Source organism: Megalobrama amblycephala, linkage group LG7, assembly GCF_018812025.1.
Source record: "Megalobrama amblycephala isolate DHTTF-2021 linkage group LG7, ASM1881202v1, whole genome shotgun sequence".
NCBI lineage: Eukaryota > Metazoa > Chordata > Actinopteri > Cypriniformes > Xenocyprididae > Megalobrama > Megalobrama amblycephala.
Genome location: NC_063050.1, coordinates 17,782,607 through 17,805,207, shown reverse-complemented (window position 1 = coordinate 17,805,207; position 22,601 = coordinate 17,782,607). Strand labels below are relative to the sequence as shown.

The following is a 22,601-nucleotide window of genomic DNA, read 5'->3' as shown; positions in this document are numbered from 1 at the left end:
CCACAAACAGTAACAAATTGTAAGTTAAAAAACAGTTATATACCGGCAACACTGTTGCCAGTAGTTTACTGTAAAATTGAGTTTTGTGTGTCACCATTGTGCTGAAGAGTAGAGCCTGTGCTTAAGTTCAGGAGAAGATCAAGAGACACTGATGATATACTGCATGTTGTTTTATTTAACAGATGGTGACTGTGTAGTTGCTGATGCAATGAAAATCTTTTTATTTAATATGTTTTTATTGAACTTTAAAGAAATAAGTTCATAGTAATAATATGCTCATATTATTAGCATATAATAAAAATTAGTTTGTAAATGGCAGTTGGATAATTTAAGGCAGTAGGCTTCTGCAAATGAAATGAGGTAACTCAAGTTTTAATTTAGTGCAATGATATCTTTACAGTAACATACTGTAGATTACAGTGAACTGATACAAATATTTAATTTACTCCAGAGCAACTACAGCTAAAGAAGAATGACAGAATCAGATCGATTGTCTGTGGAGGAGCTGATGCGGTTCTTCTTGCTAATGGAGGAAGAGTTCTCATTATGGACAAATCTACTGTGTGCAGGTATGATTTTGTAGGCAAAACAGTAAAAATTACCATAAATTATAATAACAAATATATATCTGACAGATTGTCTTTTCTCTGCAGGCCTCTCAAAGGTCTGGAAAACAGGCAGGTGATTCAGATCACATGTGGAGATCAGCATTCAATGGCACTAACCAAGGGTATTCACCACCATTTCATCTAACATCTGATGTTTTGTTTTAATCTTTTGACATCTCATGAATTGAATGGCATTTGAGTGTAGATATGCAGAGCTGTTGTTGGTCTTTCAGATGGTCGGTTGTTCGTATGGGGTGAAAACTCTCACGGTCAGCTGGGTTTGAAGAAAGAACATCCTGGCTCTCCGTCAGCTCAACAGGTGAAGAGTCTGTGTGGGATCCCACTGGCTCAGATCAGCGCTGGAGGAGACCACAGCTTTGTGTTGTCTCTCTCTGGAGTCGTGTTCGGATGGGGAAAGAACTCGGCTGGACAGCTGGGCCTTGGAGACACTACAGGTCTGAATACTTCATGTACAAACTAAACCAGTAATAGTATAAAAGCACATATAAATGTACAACAATTGTGCAACACTGTCAAATCTAAATCATAGCACTGGAAGTGATGAATTAACGGTTTTTCACCACAGATAGACACGTCCCAACGGTTGTAAATAGTCTGAACCGAAAGAAAACTGTGTCCATCTCATGTGGAGGAGAACACACTGCCACTCTATCAAAGGTATTATTTTGTAATATATTATACATTTATATTTTTGATATTAGATAAGAGGATTCAACAAGCCTGACAGAAAATGTAGTAAACAGTTTATGTTTCAGGGCGGCACAGTATTCACATTTGGATCCGGAGGTTTTGGTCAGCTTGGGCACAACGCGTTTAAAGATGAACATCATCCGCGGGTGGTTGGTGAACTGTGGGGATCTAAAGTGTCACATGTCACATGTGGGAGGTAAACTAGACTTTTCATAAGCTTCATTAGCAATCAGTATCTCAGAGCAGTAGCAGATTTATTTCTTTTCTTGGTTAACATGTCAGATATATGAGTTCAACTCAGTAATTAGACATTGAGATTTTTTCTTGTATTATAAAGATGTCACACACTCGTATCAGTCTCATCGTCCAAACTGATCTACTCATTTGGATGTGGGATGCAAGGGCAGCTGGGAAATGGAGAAATGATTAAGCAGTCTGTGCCTTTCCCTGTGGATCTGTTAAACGGTAGATAAAAATGATCTTTTACTAGTAGGTTATTTTCTCATGAAAACTTTTGTACTCAAGATGTTGCTCAGAGCTCTAAACTAAACTAAATGTTGCACACAGAATGTGATCATGAATATATGATTGAAAAACTCATCGCTGGGGAGAATCATTCCTTTGCCTTGTTTTTCAAAGTAAGGCCGGCAGTTTTCATTCACAAATTGTTTAACAATAAAATTATTGCTGCACTGTGATTACTTATGTTTTTTATGTATATTTTAGGAACCTGGGAATGAGTCTAAACCAAATCCAAGCAGAGGGATTGTGACATTCGATGACATAATGATTGACCAAAGTCTGCCTAGAAGTGAATCAAGGAAAGTAATAAAGTGAGTGTTTGACTAAATGCTAAAGGTCCCTGAGTTTATGTTTACTACAGTACAGTAAGTCCATGAAATAGTCTTTTTTTAACATCTTTCTTAACAAATGAATCTAGAAATGTGCCAACAAGATGATGAATTTTACAGGGACATAAACACAGTGTTCTCCTCGGCTGCCTCTCTGAATGGAAGTTTCCTCAAAACAAGGTAAATATTCTAACCTGAATTAAGTAGTCTTATCTAGTAGTTCCTCCTTTTTGTGCCTAAAATAACTTTGATTTTATGTAAATTTCTCTGACTTTGTAGTTGTGACATACAATATCAGACATCTGTGGAGAATTGTGGGTTGGATTTTGATCTGGTTAAAACATCCTTTGCAAAGTTATCAAAGAATGAAAGGTTGATCTCAGAGGTAATGATGAATCCAACATTTACAAGAAATGTTAATTGCACAGTAAAATCCCCAGAGTTAAATCAACTCTGCTCAGAGTACATTTGGTCCCTTTCTAAATAGTGTTAAAGTAACACTATAGCAGAGTTAAATTTAACGAGATAATTAAGCAATTAATTAAGTGATGATTGAACATTAATGATGAACACCTGCTGTTAACAAGCAGAATCACTGAAGAAAAGAGAAACAAGAACTACAGCTAACCTTAGCCACAGCCTTAGATGAAATCAACTGAAGATGAAAGACATTAAATCTCTCAAGATCTGAGTAATAGATCTGATTCACTTATTACTAACCAGATTCACTTTATTTCTGTCACACGTCTAAATAAGTTCTTATTGAGAATTAACAGAGGTTTAGATGTTGGTGTTTTATTGGTTAAAAAAATAATGCCACCATCATGGTGGTCAGGGTTTGTTTTAATTGGGCTCTTGACCCTTTTATGTATTTAAAATGTTTTGTGTTTGAGCAGTTGCAAAAGTGTTTCACAAGAAACGCTTGTACATTGCTGAACCAACAGACTGAAGGAGCAGATCAGTCTGAAAACCATTTCAAATGAATATCACAAAGAGGTCTCTTTGGTTTCTTGACTGAGATTTGGCTATTACAAAATTATAACACAAAAAAAAAAATTCTATTAAACAAATGCCATCTTAACTCTTCAATGCTAAAAATGAGCACTTATTACGTTCAGGCTTATACATGAAAATATAGCATACGATCCTCAACAGTAGTGACAATAATGATTCATACTGCAGTGCATGATGGGAGTTTTGTCCTATGGTGATGCCCAGGATGCATTGCAGCATAAAGCGTTTTTTTTATCACCATTGTTGAGATTTATATGCTGATTCTTGATGTCTGTGTGTGTGTTTAAATGATGCAGTAGTTAAAATTTTTTAAGGCACTACACGGTTTTAAAATTATTCAATATGTCTGTTTGCTACAATGCTTTGTTTTTCTCTCCTCATGCTTTAGTTTCACAGTGCTGGTAATGCAAAACAAAAAATTATAAAAAGTATACATTATATATGAGCAGTTGCTTTGGATGCAATCCAGGAATATCACAATGACTGTATCATCATATATAAGCAGCTAACATCTGCTCACTGTAAGGCACTGATCTCACTGCTTTACAACAACAACATATGCATTGTTGCAGAGAAAAATCTAACATAGGAAGTCTTTTCTTTTCTTTCTTTTCTTTTCTTTTCTTGACCAATAAACCTCTGTTAATTCTTAATTTTGTAGATGTTTGAAAACAGTCAATCTGGTTAGTAATATGTGAAGCTAATGCTGTTTCTGGTGTTGTTTAATCAGATCTACAGAGATTTAACGATTTTATTCTTCAGTTGATTTCATCTAAGGCTGTGACTTCAGTGATTCTGCTTGTTAACAGCAGGTGTTTCATTATTGCTCAATCATCACTTAATTAATTGCTTAATTATCTCATTAACTTTAACTCTGCTTCACTGTTATTTTAACACTATTTAGAGAGGGACCAAATGTACTCTGAGCAGAGTTGATTTAGCTGTGTACATTTTGAATGATAAGATGCAGATGATGTTTTTTTGTACCTCAGGTAGTGAAGGTGGTTCAACAGAAACTGCTGCCGTCTCTGAATCCAAATCCAACTGGTGTTGAATCTCTGAGACTTTACCTTCTCCTCCCTGAGCTCATCAGAGGACTCCAGGAACAACAAAGAACTGAACTCACTGGAGCACTGGCCTCCAAAATCCTTGATCTGAGTCCTGATGCTCTCAAGGTGTTAGGTAAAGATGGAGGACATTTATATCCTTTGTGTTGTTGTCTTTGTTGTATTTGTATTTTTACGTGACGTATGATATATTCTCAGAGACGTACTGGTCCAAACTCCCTGATGATTGGCTCAAAAACTTAGTGGACTTATTTAAAAAAGTGTCTGCTATGTTAATTGGCAGAATTGCTGTTGAAAAGTTGAACCGGAACACACAGACACACCTACCAAAATGTGTGCGGATCCTTCAGATGGTCTATCAGGTGCCTTTATTATACATTAGATCAAAATTAGATCTAAAATAAACATTAAACCATATTATTTTGATAAAAGTAGTATAACAGTGTTTCTGTTGGAAAGGTCTGCCGCAGTGCCCACCGAGACATCACAAAGAGTGATTTCATCATTCATGAGGTCAATGGTCTCCTAGACGTGGTGAGAACCAAATAATTTTGAAATTCTATTTGCCAACCTATAGGGGCTTTTCAATGGCCGACGATGTTACTGTATCATCTACTGCATGGGTGTCCAATCCTGCTCCTGGAGGGCCAGTGTCCTGTAGAGTTTAACTCCAACTTGTCCCAACATTCCTGCCTAGTAATCCTGACCTTGATTAGCTCCAACCCCAATTAAACACACCTGAACAAGGTAAACTCTGAAATGACTCTCGGGCATGCAAGTGCTGCTCCTATCTCTCTGAATGGGGAAACATCAAATTCTCCAAAGCTGTTTGCCAAGCTTTCGATTAAATTTCATATCTGAAATCTCCAATGAAATCTGACAACAACTGTCTCATAAATTGTGTTTCTAAATGCTCAAATCATGACAAAAAAACAGTATTTTTCAGGCTGGATCAAGCTAATGCACAGTCCGAAGTGCGCGTCCCTAATAGAAAGCGCACATCTGACTGTTTCTATAGGAACCGGAGCTTCTAACGGCCGCTGCAGTGATATGATGACTTTACCAATTCGCGATTGGCTCTTATTTAGAAGGCGGGACTTATTCCACCATATTGCGTGTTGCACTTTCTCCCATTCAAAACAATATGAGTGATGCATCTTGTGTTATTCCATAGGCTTTGGTATAACCTTTACTCTATCTAATGAACACGTGAATATCTGTATTAGTAATGATATATTGTTCAACCATTAATTCCCATATACACAAGATATTTTATAGAAAATAAAACAGATTATTTTGTTTTCCCTAAATCAACAGCTGCAAACCATCCATGAAGATATGAATAACTGGCAGTTTAACTTGCAAATCAAAGCATTGATGAAACAGCTGAAGTACTATGACGTGAGTACCAAAGACTTTTCGCCATATCTGATGTATTCACATTTCAGATCAAATAAGCATGATGTTCCAATTTCTTTTGTTACAGACAATCTTAAAAGATCTTATATCACTTCCATGCATCTTTAACCTGGAGGCCAAATGTAGCTATATGAAGAACAAATTATGGCAGGTCATTTTGCCTTGACCTATTAAAAAATCCTGTGAATTACATCTGTATGCATGTTCTTTTTTAATCACAGAATGAAATGCTTTAATTGCAGGGTTGTTTTCAGCTGACTCTGAGACGCACAGCACTGCTGGAGGATTGTTTCTGTCAGCTAAGAACGGCCACCCAGCAACATCTCAGAGAAAAATGGCTTGCGGTAAGAAAAAACAATGATATGAAGTTTTGATTCAGTAACATACAAGGTATTTTTTTGTGTGCAGTTTTTATTTTCAAACCAAGACAGGAACATACAAACTATTAGGAGCTGCAGTTTAAATTAATTCTTTTGGCTATCTAACATAGGTGTTTTACACAGAGGATATGAGAAAAACAGATGTCAACAAGAAGGACTTTTTTCTCAATGTGTTTAAAGAGCTTTGCGCACCAGAGTCTCAGCTGTTCATGTACAATGACAACAACACTTTGAGCTGGTTCCCGACACAGGTATGGCAAAGACTTTTTACCTAAGGGGCCATTCACATGGAACATGCTTTTTTTTATTGAAAAATGTGAAGTGCGGACCGTGGAATGGGGGGAAAAACAAGGTCTCAAGTCTTTTTTTGAAAGTTAAACTTCTTTTAACTTGAACACAGTGTTTTTAGAATGCTGTGTCATATGCTAGACGCTACAAAAGACATGAGTGCAATGCTCAAACACGTCCATCTAGCACTTGTTAACATGGAAAAACAATGGAAAAGTAGCACAGTGGAGTGGGAAAACGCTTCCTGTGTGAATCTATAAGATGCCTAATACCACTTTTGTGTTTTCCCATTAATTTACATTTTTATTATTGTTCTCTTTGGCCTTAACCACTTATTATCCCACACCAGCCCAGCGTGGAGAAGGAGAAGTACTTCCTGTTTGGGACTCTGTGTGGCTTGGCCTTCAACAACAACTCTGTAGTGAATCTGCCTTTTCCTTTAGCTTTGTTCAAGAAGCTTTGCAATGTCAAACCATCTCTAGAAGACTTGATAGAGTTCAGTCCGGTTCTTGGCAAGTGAGTGTTTTTGTAATCAATGTTATCTTGATTCTCTTGGTATATTTTTGTATAATGACTGCTAAAATGTATGTCCATGTTCTATGTATGTGTATGTGTATGAATCTGAAACATGATGTTCTCAGGAGTTTGCGGTACATCCTGGACTACAGCGATGACGTTGTGGAAATGGACATGAACTTCACGGTTTGTTTGTTTGTTTCTTGTGTTATCATGTGCCGTAATGTAGCTTTTAAAGACATCAGGTTAACAGGATTATTAAGGCTCAGATGACTCTATACTTAATATACACAGATTTTGTGGCTCAGATAAGGTCCATTTCTTTGCTCTTGGCTGACATGTGGCACTGCTGTGACCTGCTTGTGGCCCAGAAACGTATCTGCATTTTTATGCAGAGGAGCCTCACAGCTTGAGCTATAACTCACCAATTTCTTACTCTTTTATGATGAAATATATTTAAGATTAAATAGCTGAATAAAATTTCATCTTAACATGTTTATAAGACTACCCAAAGTATGAGTTTTTTGTGTATGTATGATTGAATTATTTTTCTACATCTCTTTTCATAAATTTTGAATATAGCTTGAAAATGAAAATGTTCGTATGCAGATTTCACACACAAATTTGTCTACACACAAGGTTGGTGAATGAGACCCTGTTATTTCTTTAAAAATATATATTTTTTATCTTTCTACATTAGATCACTTGGAATGAAACAGAAGTAGAACTGGATCCAGCTGAGCCAGGAAAAGTTGTCGCAAATTATAACAGGTCAGGTTATTTTTTGTTGTTTATATGTCTATGTGGTGTTTTTCCGTTTTTTTTTTTTTTTTTTTTTTTTTTTCCCAATTGCTAAGATACTTTTGTCCAATCTGTAGTCACATTTTCAAAACTCTAAACACATTTAGCAGAACATCCGTCTGTTGTGGCCATACCATTAACCCTTAAATGCATACCTCGGGTCTTTAGTGACCCAGGACGTCATTCACTACCCTCCTCCTTGTTAATTTTTTAAATTCAGACATCAACCTTCTTGGTATTCCTCAATCAATTCATTATAAAGAATATAACAAGAAAAAAAATCATAAAATTATAAAAGAATGCCTATTTTTGTATTCATTTTTTGTAAAAAATTGTATAGGGTCGCAAACGACCCAAGGTGTGTATGAGTGTACATATATTTTTTCTGCACAACAATAATTGAATCTTAGATGACAGAATAAGTGCAATTCACCTTTATTCCACAAGGTGGCAATGTCTGAAACAATGCTGAAGTGACGACTCATTTAGACAGAAAACGAAATAATAAGAGAAACGTACTCGGTTACTAACGTAACCTCGGTTCCCTGAGATACGGAACGAGTACTGCGTATGGGGAAAGGTCTCCTTTTTCCCCGTTACTGAAGCATTTTTCAATAACGCAGTGTAACTACATCATCATTGGTTCACTCATAGACAAGTTGTTGAACCAATGACGGCGCGTCATAGCTACGCGGCCTATGGCGACAAAGACCGCGAATATTCCCGCCGAAATGGGCGGGGTAGCTATATAAGCAGGCGCTTCGCCATAGGACTTCAGGTCATTCGACTGAAGCGACGACACTGAAGCCGCAGCCTCGTGGCACGGCATGTAACGCAGTACTCGTTCCGTATCTCAGGGAACCGAGGTTACGTTAGTAACCGAGTACGTTCCCTTTCGATACTTCACTCGTACTGCGTATGGGGAACGAATTCAACCGCGCCGTGCCACGGCAGGGAACGACTGGACTTGTCTTGGACACCGCGAGGGAACCAGAGGACAAGTGAGAAGGCTGGAGCCGTCGAACCCTTGTTACACTACCAAAAGGGGAGTTAACTCCCAGAGTGGCATGAAGCGGAGCTCAATAGAGGCCGCTGGATCATACTGAGATGACCGAGCTTGTAAGGTCGGGACATTCAAATGATAAAATCTGACAAAAGTGGACGGCGAGGACCAGCCGGCTGCCTCACAGATGTCTTTAATCAAAACTCCACTAGACCAGGCCCAAGAGGAAGCCATTCCTCTAGTGGAGTGGGCTCTAACTCCTATGAGGCAGTTGAGGCCCATAGAGGAGTAACAAAGAGTAATAGCATCGACTATCCGACACGCAAAACGTTGCTTTGAGACCGAAGACCCTTTGGTGCGGCCACCAAAGCAGATAAAGAGCTGATCGGATTGCCGGAAAGGCTGTGATCGCTCAACGTAGGTCCTTAATGCCCTGGCGGGGCAGAGCAATTCCAGCTCTCGCTCGTCCGACGAGGGAGGAAGCACTGAGAGGGAAATGACCTGTGTTCTGAATGGAGTCAAGAGCACCTTAGGGATGTAGCCTAGGTTTCAAAACGACCTTGGAGTCGTTGGGCCCGAACTCAAGGCATGCAGGGCTCACGGAGAGGACCTGCCAGTCGCCAACACACTTAACCGATGCTAGTGCAAGTAGCAGAGCGGTTTTGAGCGTCAGGGGCCTGAGGTCAGCTGAACACAGTGGCTCAAAGGGAGGCCCTTTGAGAGCTCTGAGGACCAAAGAGAGATCCCAGGTGGGAACGGTGAGAGGATGAGGTGGATTCAATCGCCTAGAACCTCTCAAGAAACGCACCACAAGGTTTCGTCCCACTGACTGGCCAGCGATAGGAGCGTGAAACGCTGCGATGGCTGCTACGTAAACTTTGAGCGTTGAAGGGGTGCGACCTAGTTCTAAACGCTCCTGGAGAAAAGATAGTATCGGAGATACATCACACTCCACTGAGTTTATGTTGCGTACAGAACAACAGCCATCAAAGACTGACCATTTCTGGGCATAGAAGCGTCTCATGGACGGAGCTCTCGCCTGAGAGATGGTATTCAGCACATCCCCGGGGAGGTTAGCAGGGTCCCATCGAGGGACCAGAGGTGCAGAGCCCAGAGTTCTGGCTGGGGATGCCAAATCGTCCTGTTCGCCTGAGAGAGGAGGTCCCGTCTCAGGGGGATCGGCCACGGAGCTTTCGTGTCCTCCTTCGAGAAATAAATTGGGCAGTGAGAGTTGTCTTCTGAGGCAAAGAGGTCTACCTCTGCCTTCCTGAAGAACTCCCAGATCGTGAGAACTGTCTGGGGGTGGAGCATCCACTCGTCTGAGGGGACATTGCTCCGGGATAGCATATCTGCTCCCAAGTTTGTTCTCCCGGTTGTGTGAGTCACTCTGAGCGACTGAAACCTTGGTAATGCCCATTCCAGAAGACGCTTCGCCAGAGCGCATAAGCGGCTGGACGAAAGACCACCCTGGTGATTTATGTATGACACCATTGTCATGCTGTCCGACTGGACTTAAGACGTTGCTTCCCGTCAGGTGTGTCTAAAACGCGTGAAGGGCTCGAATCACTGCCAACATCTCAAGGCAGTTGATGTGCAGATGGCTTCTTCGTGAGACCACGAGCCGAAGGCCGGTCTGCCCTTGCAAAGAGCACCCCAACCTGTGTTGGGTGCATCTGTTGAGAGCACCGTTCTTCTGAACACTGCCTATAGGGGTACACCTTGACTGAACCATACAGGGTTCATCCAGGGTTTCAGAGCTGTCAAACAGGCCTGATTGACCCTGAGACACAGGCAGCTGTGCCGGCAGGCGTGAGGAGGGACCCGGAACGTCAACCAATATTGCAGAGGCCGCATCCGAAGAAGGCCGAGCTGCAGAACCGGGAAGGCGGAAGCCATCAGCCCTAGCATCCTCTGGAAGTACTTCAGAGGGAGATAGGCTCTGTTCCTGACTGATGCCACGAGCTGCTGAATGGCCAGAGCGCGCTCTGGCGATACTACAGCTGTCATACGGGCTGAGTCGAAGACTGCACCCAGGAACATTATACGTTAGCTGGGGAGCAGTGAGCTCTTGGCAAAGTTGACCCTGAGACCCAAGCACTCCATGTGGCTGAGTAGCACGGATCTGTGATGCTCCAGCTCAGCTCGTGACTGGGCTAGGATGAGCCAGTCGTCGAGATAATTGAGAACCCGGATTCCCAACTGTCTCAGTGGGGAAAGCGCCACGTTCATGCACTTGGTAAAAGTGCGAGGAGCTAGGGACAGCCCGAATGGAAGGACCATATATTGGCAAGCCACACCTTTGAATGCGAATCTCAAGAATCGCCTGAGATGGGGGGCTATCTGGATGTGAAAGTATGCATTTTTCAGGTCCAGCAAGCAGAACCAGTCCCCGGGGCAAACCTGCGCGAGGATCTGCTTCAGCGTTAACATCTTGAACTTCCATCTCATGAGGGAAAGGTTCAGGAATCTGAGGTCTAAGATGGGTCTGAGACCGCCATCACTCTAGGGAATGAGGAAGTAATGGCTGTAAATCGCTCTCTGAGGGGAGACCATTTCTATAGGCCCCTTCTCGAACAGAGACATCACTTCGGCTCGGAGGACGTGAGCGTCGTCCGTGTTTACTGAAGTGGGAAGCACCCTGCAAAAACGCGGGGGTCTGCGAGCAAACTGGAGCGAGTAGCCTTGAGATATTATCCCCAGAACCCACTTGATACTCCCCGCGTGACAAGGGGTTGAATGGCACCGGTTGGCGGGCCGCTGGAAGGGGGGCCTGCACACCGGCTAGTTTTTAGAAATGCTCACGCATCCTCATGAACGTGGCTTGCGGGGTGAAACCGGCAAACAACATGCTGAGAAACTCAGTAAACAGATATATGCTTCTTGGAAAAATATACATGTGTCCCACCTGAGTCAGGGGAGAGCATCAAGATATATTCCACCGAGCGGTGTCGGAAGTGAGACCACTCTACCTCAATGAACATGGCTTGCAGGGCAGAGCCAGCAAGTCACATGAACAGAGGTCCAGCATAATGAGCATGTTAGTTCCACCGAGCACAAGTGAGAATTGAGCTCAATTTCAGTGAGCGCATACATCCTCATGAACGTGGCTTGCAGGGGCAGGGCCGGAAAACGACACGCAGAGAGACTGGAATAAATATGCTACATCAACTGATATGCTGAATATAAATAACATAGGTCTCACCTAAGACAGGTGAGAGTGTCGTTATATTTCTCAAAGGACGCAGTTTGCAGGGCAGAACCGGCAAGCAACGCGCTGAGAAATTCAGCAAACTCGGCAGAAATATGCTGTATCAACTGAAATATATATATATATATATATATATATATATATATATATATATGTCTCACCCGAGACAGGGGGAGAGCGACATGTTATATTTCTCAATGAATGCGGCTTGCGGGGCGGAACCGGCAAGCAACGCATAGAGAAACTCAGCGCAAACAGCAGAATCAGCTCCATTAATACAGTATAAAAACATGCCCGAGTCGGGGGAGAACGTCACGTTATATTTCTCAATCGACGCGCATTGAGATAAGGAAAAATACACTCACACAAATAGAAAATGTATCATGAGTCTCCCCTAAGTCAGGGGAGAGCATCATGTCAAATTCAGCTGAGAGAGCGAGAAGCTCGCATCCTCAACGAACACGGTTTGCGGGGGAGGACCCGGCAAATGACGCGTTCGGAGACGGCATTTAAAGCTAACGCCAGTGAGAAAGTAGAAAAATAAGCTCTGTACTCACCTGACGGAAGACGGCAGGGAATGAGCTGAATGCTCTCAGATGCTGAAGGCGGCACGAGGGCGGCGCGGTGAACAGCTGCTAGAGAGCGAAAATCCGCGGAGCGAGGCTCTGCATGTGCCACAGCTGTGGCGTGGCATTGAGGCAACGCCGCCGCCGTGAAAACGGTGATTGTAGCTCTTTTAGAGCAGCGAGAGCCGCTGGGAAAGCTCTTTTAGAAAGCGGCGTTAAGCCGCGAGAAAAGCTTTTTAAACGGCGCCGGATGGCGGCAGGAGACGTGCTGAGAGGCGGCCGGAAGCGGGCGGCTCGAGAGCGGCACTCGAAGCGGCAGTCTGCGAGGGCGAGGGCGCCGGCGCTGTCTTCGTTCGGCGGTCTCAGCTCAGTCCGCTACGGGAGCCTCTTCGATGGCGGCGAGAACTTCTCCCAGGCGAGCTTCCAGGCGGCGAAGGCTTCAGCCGGAGATCAGCGAAGAGCGATATGAAGTCGTCGCTGAAGGAGACAGAACTGAAGTCCTATGGTGAAGCGCCTGCTTATATAGCTACCCCGCCCATTTCGGCGGGAATATTCGCGGGCTTTGTCGCCATAGGCCGCGCAGCTATGCCGCGCCATCATTGGTTCAACAACTTGTCTATGAGTGAACCAATGACGATGCAGTTACACTGCGTTATTGAAAAAGGCTTCAGTAACGGGGAAAAAGGAGACCTTTCCCCATACGCAGTACGAGTGAAGTATCGAAAGGGAACATGAAATGGCTCAGTGATTTACTGCATAGCAAGTACTGAACGCAATCAAATATGACTGTAACTGTCACTGGATGGATCTGGTGAAGCTGTTAGCAATCTAAATATTGATTTTGAAGATGTTGAAAATTATATAGTTCTGAGAATATGTTTGAGATCGTGAATGGGCTCATATTCGTGACCTCAAACATAAAACTAGCCTATTATTTGCTGAATTTACTGGGAAATGAGCTCTGATGAGGCCAGTGATGATGGCATAAAACATCTGCTCAAATGGAGGCCTTTCAAGCTCCAAAAGGTAACAAAATACAATTTATTTTATTCTTCTGTAATTGTTACTCTAATATCAGAGGAGTTTTATATTATCACGACAGGTAGAGATCCTTCCGTGTTAGATCCGGGTCGATAAAGACCCGAATATGTAAGAATGATTGGAGAAACAGTCATGCATTTAAGGGTTAACACAATTCATGTTGTTTTTACACAAAATGCAGACAATAAACACGTTTCTAAAATGCTTACATTTTCTTTTCATATAAGCTTACCTCATACCAAAATCATGGATCTTTCTCATCTTATTTGCAAATGCTTAAACACAGCAAGTCAGAAATGAAGACCTAATATTCCAATCTTTAAATATAGGATAAAACCTATACTTTTGCAACAACAGCAGTACTGGAAAAAACAAAAACTGAAACAATTGATAAGCATTTTTAATTAGCAGATCACTTAAATATTGAGAAATAGCAGATTCCAATCTCAGCTGGAAGCATAGTCAGGTGTTGAATTTATTTTCATTATATAGACACACAATAAAATAGGACTCTTTGAATCAGATTTGTTCAGTGTGTATGAAGAACAACACAGAGGAGCAGAGAGAAAATAATATCTGGGTAAGGGAGAAGAATAGATGGAGGAGGAGAGAAGTTGGATCAGGACAAGGGAGAAGAGGTATAGGAGAGGAGTAAGAATGTGTGCTGGATTGTGCATCTCTATGGTTTTCCCCCTTACACATGTGGAACCTATGAAAGCTTATTTCTGCCATGAATAGAAAGTAAAAAAAGGTAATTGTGACTTATCTCACAATTCTGACTTTTTTCTCTCAATTCCTAGTTTATATCTCACAATTCTGAGGAAAAAAAATGTCAGAATTGTGAGAGAAACTCTCAAATGCAAATGAAAAATGTCGCCATTGTAGGTCATTTATGCTGAACCAAGAATTGCAACAGGAGCTCACATCATCGTTCAGGGAAAAAAATTGGACTGCGTAATACAATTGTTGCCTTTTATATGCTGTATATCAAATCTAAAAATGTCACTGATTTAACCCACTGACTATCACTCAATAAAATAATCACATAGCTGAGTGTTTTTGAAAGTGTTGTCTTGTTGAATCGACTTCTGTCAGCTTGTTAAACATTTATTTATTTGGACATTTTCTACCATGCTGAAGCAGCAGCGCGTGACACTGTTCTCATGGTAACCAGATCAACACTGTGAACGGAATACTACAAAACTGAACACCAAATTATCATTCAATGCGATAAAATAGCTTCTCTTCCCTGCAAACGATACCATGAAGAATGTGGATATTTAACCAAGTCAAAAACAAATAAGGTAAGCAGGTTAATTTCAGTATCAGCAGAAGCAAAAGGCTATTAAAGGCGACAACTTTTAAAGTTAAAAAAATTTAAATTTAAAATTTAAGTTATAAAAAAATGGTATAAGTTATGTAAACGATATAAACACCTTCTGTGTTCTCAATTTTATCGATTTGAGCAACCATAAACGACGCAAAACATATGAATTTTGAGTTTTTGATAGAAATATATAGAAAACTCACTCCCTGCCCTCCAGACTCATTCGCGCTGCTGCTGTGACGTCATGTGCAAACAACCTATTGAAAAAAATGTAATATAATGGAAAGAACTTCAACACCTGACTATGCCTCCAGCTGAGATTGGAATCTGCTATTTCTAAATATTTCAGTGATCTGCTAATTTAAAATGCTTATCAATTGTTTCAGTATTTGTTTGATATTTTTTCCAGTACTTTTCCAGTACTGCTGTTGTTGCAAAAGTATAGGTTTTATCCTATATTTAAAGATTGGAACATTGGGTCTTCATTTCTGACTTGCTGTGTTTAAGCGTTTGCAAATAAGATGAGAAAGATCCATGATTTTACTATGAGGTAAGCTTACATGAAAAGAAAATGTAAGCATTTTAGAAACGTGTTTATTGTCTCCATTTTGTGTAAAAACGACATGAATTGTGTTAATGTTATGGCCACAACAGACGGATGTTCTGCTAAATGTGTTTAGAGTTTTGAAAACGTGACTACAGATTGGACAAAAGTATGTTAGCATTTGAAAAAAAACTGTATTGATAGAATTTTCGTTTTTTTGGTGAACTATCCCTTTAAGGCATGAAGAATTTTTTTTTTGTCATAGGAAGACAGTTTAAATGTCACTTTGGTGATCAAAGATGAGTTTTAAGGGATAAAATAATTGACTACAGGGGGACTTTAAGAAATCTAATTATATTGAGATACCCATTTAACTGTCACTAGAACATATTCTTTTTGCTTATTCTTAATCACACATTATTCTTAATCCTGGATAATATTTGATAATCTTAGTAAGATGCAAAACTTAATTGATGTTTTGTTTTTGTTTGGTTTTTTTTTATATAATTTCTGCAACAGAACTGAATTTGTGGACAAGTATGTGGATTATATCCTGAATAAATCGGTAGAGGAAGTGTTTGAAGAGTTCAAGAGAGGCTTCTTCAATTCGTGTCACAGACACTTGGTGGAGATGTTTGAGCCGGAGGAGCTTAGAGGAGTTCTGGTGGGCAATGAGGAATATGACTGGGACATCCTCAAACAGGTCCATGTTATGTCAAAGAGAAATGTCATACTCTGCTCTTAACATTGTGAGCAACTAAATATCGACTACATTTATCTATTGATCATTAGAACACCACATATGAAGGATTATTTTATGCTGAGCATCCAACCATCATCTCATTCTGGGAGGTGTTTGATGAACTGACATCAAATGAGAAGAAGGCCTTTCTATGTAAGTTCACTAGTGCTGTGATTTGTCTTAGTAATTAGTGAAAATGACATTTGCCGAAATGAGATCTAATTTAAGAAATCAAACTTAATTAAATGGCATCTACTCTAGCTGCTCCTGTGATTATGAGGTAGTGACTTTGACCTGTATGCCAGAACACATCTACTGTAGAGTGCTTTCAATTAAATCTTTCCCCTGTTTTCCTCTCTCAAGTGTTCTTAACAGGGTTTGAGAAAGTGCCCATTTTGGGAATGAGCGCTGTGAAGATGAGAGTGAGACCCCTGTTCAACTTTACTCAGGATCATCTACCACAGGCCCTCACCTGCCATGCTCTGTTAGAACTTCCTATTTATCAAAGCAAGAAAACACTCAGGGCAAAAGTAATTGAAGCCATCAACCACAAGAGGGGGTTCTGGGAAGAGTGAGGCAGATGCTGGAGTTCTGAGATCATCTGTGGACTCAAGTCACAGATCTAATAACTTGATACTTGATCCATGATCAAGGCATTAACAGCATCTGAAACATTGGGGGACCAAACTATTTTTAGAGGGGTATTTAATTAAAGTATTTAAAGGAATGTAAGGTGATAAAGAAGAACTCTAAAAGAACTAGAATTTACTTAAACTGATTGCAAATAATATTTTTATTGTAAATATGCACATTCACTCTTAATTGTGTGCCTAATATGTTGAAAATGGCTATGTTAATATTTTTTGTCTCGTTACATTCATTTTTGAATTACATGAATCACATAAATGACCTGAGAAGGTGGAATGTTTGTAACAGCTCATGCTCAACGATCAGTTCCTGTTGTAGTACGTGAGGAAAAAATAGAAAAATGTTTGCGGTTAGAAAGCAATTTTTGATAACAGAGTTTACATTTATATCCACAAACAGATTCCAGGACTTTAACACTAGAGTGGAGTAGAGTTTCTTTTCCAAATGCTGTAATGTGATGTGTTGTATTTATGAACTTAATTTAAAATAAACATGTCTTAATAATAAAATTATTTATTTATTTTACATTTTTTATGAACCAAGACTATAGCCATAAAATATAAAATACATTTCTTCAACACAGATTTTATCTTGCCTGTCAGGCTTAAATAATAATAAAATGGATCAAGCTAAATGTTTGACTAATTAAAAAAAAAAAAAAAAGAAAGTAGGCTATAATAAACTTTAAATTTATTTTAAAAATCTTTTTAAAAACAACAACAACAACAAAAACAAAAACATTAAGACTGGGGCAAAAAATGTAGATTAAAAATCTAGCGTTAGCGTCAGTTCTGGCAGGTCACGTCAGTCAAGCTTGCATCAGCTGACTCCCAGGTGACTTGCGTCTACCTATAGGAATACGATGCCTATCACAGCATCTATATATAAGCTCCTCAGTATTATCAGCAGCTATTGCATTCTCAGGAGCAAATTACCCTCCTCCATCCCCAGCTCCTCCTCTCTTCAGTCAGGATGGTCTTATTATTTCCCTAATCAGACTAATTCTCGAAATATGTGTTCGTTAAATTATGACATTCAATGATATCTGCATATGTTGGTCCTGTTCTGTTTCCCCTAGGGGGTTTATTGCTGCTCTCCCTGCTCTTATTCATGCTAAGCTGCATGGAGGCGCAGGGAGTTCTTGCCCAGAACAGAACCATACCGCCAATACAAACTCTATGCATTATCTATCATATTTGACGATAGTGGTCCTGACAGAAATTCAGTCCTCATCCAATATCACATAGTTTAGGAGAATATGTTGTAAGAATAAAATAAATAAATAAAAGAAAAAAAAAGCCAAAATTAAAGTAAAACTAACAGAAGCATATCCACAAATATTAAATACCCTGCAAAAACCCTAATAATAAATATTGTAGGATAATATAGTATTGCGTAGTATTTTATTATTATCATTATAATTATATTATTGCGTTTTTGCTATTATTGCTATTTATTGCTGTTTCGTGTACACTGACTGAAGGCAAATCAAGTCAATCTCCAACATTGTATGTTTGTTAATAAACTAAAAAATATATATATACACATCAGGAACACATATAAGATGACAAAACTATATTCAGTGTCACTCTCTTTTTTTTATTATTATTAAAAAAGTGTTACAGATGCATCAAAATACAATATATAACCTCATACATGTAACAAGCAAAAGTAGAGGGGGCTTTAAATCTACATAAAAATATTGAAAAGTTTACAGATTTAGAAAATCGAGTCAATATAATGTACAACTTCTCTCTTGAAAGATATATATATATATATATATATATATATATATATATATATATATTAAAAAAGTGCATTTATGAATATGGAATTTTGCCAGCAAGAGTATACAGTTTTTTTTTTTTTTATATAAATCTGGCTGCGCTTGTCTCTACAGTCCTCCATAAGACCTCCATAATAAATCTTTCTATAAAAGCACAGACTGGTCATCAATATTTTTTTTTCCATAAAATCACAAACATTTTGCTAATATGGTCTTACAAATGGGCAGTGCCAAAACAGATGAATCACAGTTTCTGGGCAATTGTCAGAGAAAGAGCATTTAACATCAATATCGCCTTTAAATTTTACAAGGTAATACTTCACTGGGTAAATCCTATCATTTTAAATGAGACCTCTTTGACTTTGTTTGTAATTAAATATTGATTATGTATAAGTCAGACCTTTTTCCAAGCAATATTATCTGTCAACCAATTCCAGTATGAGTAAATATAAGGCAAATACACAGTGTGTTTCTTTGAAGTGAAACACTGTTAAGAGACGCACAAACTCAGGTAATTCATACACATTTGATAACTCTCTCTCCCTCTCTCTCTCTCTCTCTCTCTCTAATAACTGCATTAGTCTGCTCAGTGTTGCCAGATTGAGTGGACCATTTCCAGCCCAAGAGCTCACCAAAACCCACCGAATCCAACAAACCCAATCAAAACTTTACCTGTCAAAATAATGAGATAGAATTTTATTGCCATGTCAATCAAGGTTAATAAGGACCATTAACTCCTGAAAACAAAATAACGATGACAAAATAATAAACATAGCCTAGGTAAATTTCCCAGGAAAGAAAATTACCAAAAAGAATTACCAAATATGATTAAAATGTCCAGGCAGACACTATGTCAAAACTGTAATCAAGAAATTAACCATTATCCTCGGAAAGACGCATAATTTTCGGTGTCATTGTAACTGGTGTGAAATATTTATTGATTTAATCTGACTTGTTTTGTTTATTTCCTTATGTATTTTTATTATTTTTTATCTTTTTCTTCTTCTCTTAAATTGATTTATTAATGCTTTATATTTGTCTACATTTGTAAAAAAAAAAAAAAGATTGGTTTAGTGAACTTCACGAAATTTTGTTCCTATATTATTGTTCACAAGTTATGTGAAAACAACGATAAAGTAGCAGAACTTTTCTTTGGGAATTTGTTGGGGGAGGGAACGTTATCAGTGGAACGCACCTGCGGGGTTTCCTCTTGCACAACATGCGATTGCCTCAGTCTACTTGTGTATGAGGCTGAGGACGCGCGCAGCAAATATGCAGCAAGTAGTGTTACTTCGGTACCAAGAGTACCGGTACTTCGGTACCAAGCCGGTACTGAAATTTTGAAAATGTGACGATACCAGCATTTCTGTAGTAACAGTTACCGGTAGTACCGAAAATCCGGGTATATTCGGTACCCACTGATAGGGCTGTGGCATTTACGTGAATATGACACGAGTGAAGCACAAAGCTTTGTTTACAAAAGAAATAATAGGTTAGCAATTAAATGTGACATCGCAGCCATGGAAACATTTTGGTTCATGCTGAATGAGAGAGGTACGTGAGTCCATGTTTTGCGAATCGCGATCTGGTCACCTGATTAGCAGAGATCAGAGATTTAACAATATTCCATTAGTTCCCTTTCGATACTTCACTCGTACTGCGTATGGGGAAAAGTCTCCCTTTTTCCCCGTTACTGAAGCCTTTTTCAATAACGCAGTGTAACTGCACCGTCATTGGTTCACTCATAGACAAGTTGTTGAACCAATGACGGCGCGGCATAGCTGCACGACCTATGGCAACAGAGCGTGTGAACTTTCCCGCCGAAAGGGGCGGGAAAGGGGCTTTATAAGCAGGCATTTCGCCATAGGATTTCAGTCCTTTCGCCCTCAGCGACGACAACACTTCTCTTCGCTGATCTCCGTTTGAAGCCTGCAGAAGCTCGCTGCCGGGGAAAAGAAACTCTCGCCGCCGTCTGAAGAGGCCCTCGCAGCGGACCCAGCTGAGCTCGCCGGTCGGAGACAGCGCCGGCGCCCTCGCAGACTGCCGGCCAGAGCGCCGTCCTCGAGACGCCCGCCTCCCGCTTCCTACTTCCGGCTGCTTTTCTCCTGCCGCCATCCGGCGCGTTTTCAAAAGTGCATTTTCCCACGGTTTATTGCCGCTCTAAGGAGCAAATTTCCAGTGGTTTTCACCGCTCTAAAAGAGCTTCCCGCGGCCCTCACTGCTCAAAAAGAGCCCCCCAATCGCCGTTATAACGGCGGCGGCGTTGTTGCAAATGCACAAAATTGCAAACGATTGAAAAACTGCACGATACTGACGGCCACAGCGAGTGCGTTGCGTGCCTGGGCAAGTCCCACGCTGAAGGCGCGCTCGCTGGAGCCTCATGCCCGCACTGCGAGTGCATGAGCCTGGCTTCTCTGCGCTCGCGGGTCGCCTTCTTCACTGAAGGCGATCTCGCCGCTCGCGCCCTCCCATCTCCTTCCTCCCGCAAGCCGGCAAGGAAGAGACAGCGGGGTAGAGCGGTTCAGTGCCCGGAGTTGTGCGAGCTCACGTCGGCCCAGCCCCCGCGTGCCTCGCCTTCTCCCACCAGAGAACACTCGCCCGTCATGTTCTCCCGTCCTGAGCAGCGTCCCTCTGCAGATGCGAGTGACCTCGTCTCATTCGGCGGATCAGACGAAGAGCCGCTTGATGACTCTATGTCCCTCGCGGCCTCTGAAACGGAAGGATGGGTTGGTGAGTCGGACGACCCCATCCCCCCGCCTCCTCTGGAGCCCATTGATCACAGCCTGGGTATGGATTCCGAACTCTTCCGCATCCTATCCAAAGCTGTGGAAGAGCTAGACCTCGAATGGACCCCACCTGGATCTGCTTCGGCTCATGGTCTCACGAGGAGAGCCATCTCCATATCAACTGCCTCGAAATGCTAGTAGTGATGAAAGCCCTTCAATCGTTTCAGGCTCATTTGACGGGACGCCACGTCCTAGTCCAATCGGACAGCATGACAGTGGTGTCGTACATAAATCACCAGGGCGGTCTTTCGTCCAGCCGCTTATGCGCTCTGGCGATACGTCTTCTGGAATGGGCACTGCCAAGGCTTCAGTTGCTCAAGGCGACTCACATACCTGGCAAGACCAATCTGGGTGCAGATATGCTAACATGGAGCAACGTCCCCTCGGATGAGTGGATGCTCCAGCCCCAGACGGTTCTCAAGATTTGGGAGTTCTTCGGGAAAGCAGAGGTAGACCTCTTCACTTCAGAAGACAACTCTCATTGCCCAACCTATTTCTCAAGGGAGGTTGATGCGCTGGCCCACACCTGGCACACCTTTCCCCCGATCGCACTGATCCCGCAGGTCATCAGGCGAGTCAGGGAAGACAAACACAGAGTCCTTCTGGTGGCCCCACTCTGGAGGAGCCAAGTTTGGTCCTCGGAGCTGTTCAGGCTTTCTACGAAAGCCCCGTGGCCCATCCCCCAGAGACGGGACCTCCTCTCTCAGGCGAATAGAACAATCTGGCACCCACAGCCAGAGCTCTGGGCTCTACACCTCTGGTCCCTCAATGGGAGCCGGCTGACCTCCCCGGGGACGTACTAAACACCATCTCTCAGGCGAGAGCCCCGTCCACGAGATGCCTCTACACCCAGAAATGGTCTGTCTTTGTTGATTTCATGCTCCTATTGCTGGCCAGTCAGTGGGTCGAAACAGCCTTGTGGTGCGTTTCTTAAGGGGTTCTAGGCGATTAAATCCTCCTCGTCCCCTTACTGTTCCCACTTGGGACCTTTCACTGGTCCTCAGAGCTCTTAAGGGAAATCCCTTTGAGCCACTGCGTTCAGCTGACCTCAGGCCTCTGACGCTAAAAACCGCTCTGCTACTTGCACTAGCATCGGTCAAACGTGTTGGCGACTTGCAGGCCCTCTCTGTAAGCCCTGCGTGCCTCGAATTTGGGCCTAATGACTCTAAAGTCATACTGAAACCCAGGCATGGCTACATTCCCAAGGTGCTCTCTACTCCGTTTAGAGCACAGGTCATTTCGCTCTCTGCTCTTCCTCCTTCTACGGACGAACAGGAGCTGGAGTTGCTCTGCCC

At 41.4% G+C, this 22,601-nt stretch overlaps 1 protein-coding gene across 5 annotated transcripts in view; it reads left to right on the top strand.

Moving 5' to 3' along the window:
• The window catches only part of herc56.1 (HECT and RLD domain containing E3 ubiquitin protein ligase 56.1), a 43,892-nt gene extending 26,649 nt beyond the window's left edge, over positions 1 to 17,243 (top strand). For 2 of the 5 annotated variants that reach the window (XM_048196266.1, XM_048196263.1), the window contains exons 14-24: positions 4,711 to 4,785; positions 5,569 to 5,652; positions 5,738 to 5,821; positions 5,913 to 6,014; positions 6,161 to 6,301; positions 6,688 to 6,854; positions 6,980 to 7,040; positions 7,555 to 7,625; positions 15,864 to 16,047; positions 16,137 to 16,239; positions 16,450 to 17,243. In XM_048196266.1, the coding sequence (XP_048052223.1) occupies positions 4,711 to 4,785; positions 5,569 to 5,652; positions 5,738 to 5,821; positions 5,913 to 6,014; positions 6,161 to 6,301; positions 6,688 to 6,854; positions 6,980 to 7,040; positions 7,555 to 7,625; positions 15,864 to 16,047; positions 16,137 to 16,239; positions 16,450 to 16,661 (1,284 nt within the window). In that variant the 3' untranslated portion in view covers positions 16,662 to 17,243. Of the gene's footprint in view, positions 1 to 451; positions 570 to 653; positions 731 to 841; positions 1,064 to 1,194; positions 1,287 to 1,384; positions 1,516 to 1,656; positions 1,785 to 1,886; positions 1,958 to 2,045; positions 2,153 to 2,290; positions 2,351 to 2,449; positions 2,556 to 4,176; positions 4,367 to 4,449; positions 4,614 to 4,710; positions 4,786 to 5,568; positions 5,653 to 5,737; positions 5,822 to 5,912; positions 6,015 to 6,160; positions 6,302 to 6,687; positions 6,855 to 6,979; positions 7,041 to 7,554; positions 7,626 to 15,863; positions 16,048 to 16,136; positions 16,240 to 16,449 lie in introns of all 5 variants that reach the window. The other 3 variants (XM_048196262.1, XM_048196265.1, XM_048196264.1) reach the window with 3 other exon arrangements.
• The last annotated feature ends 5,358 nt before the right edge of the window (positions 17,244 to 22,601 follow it).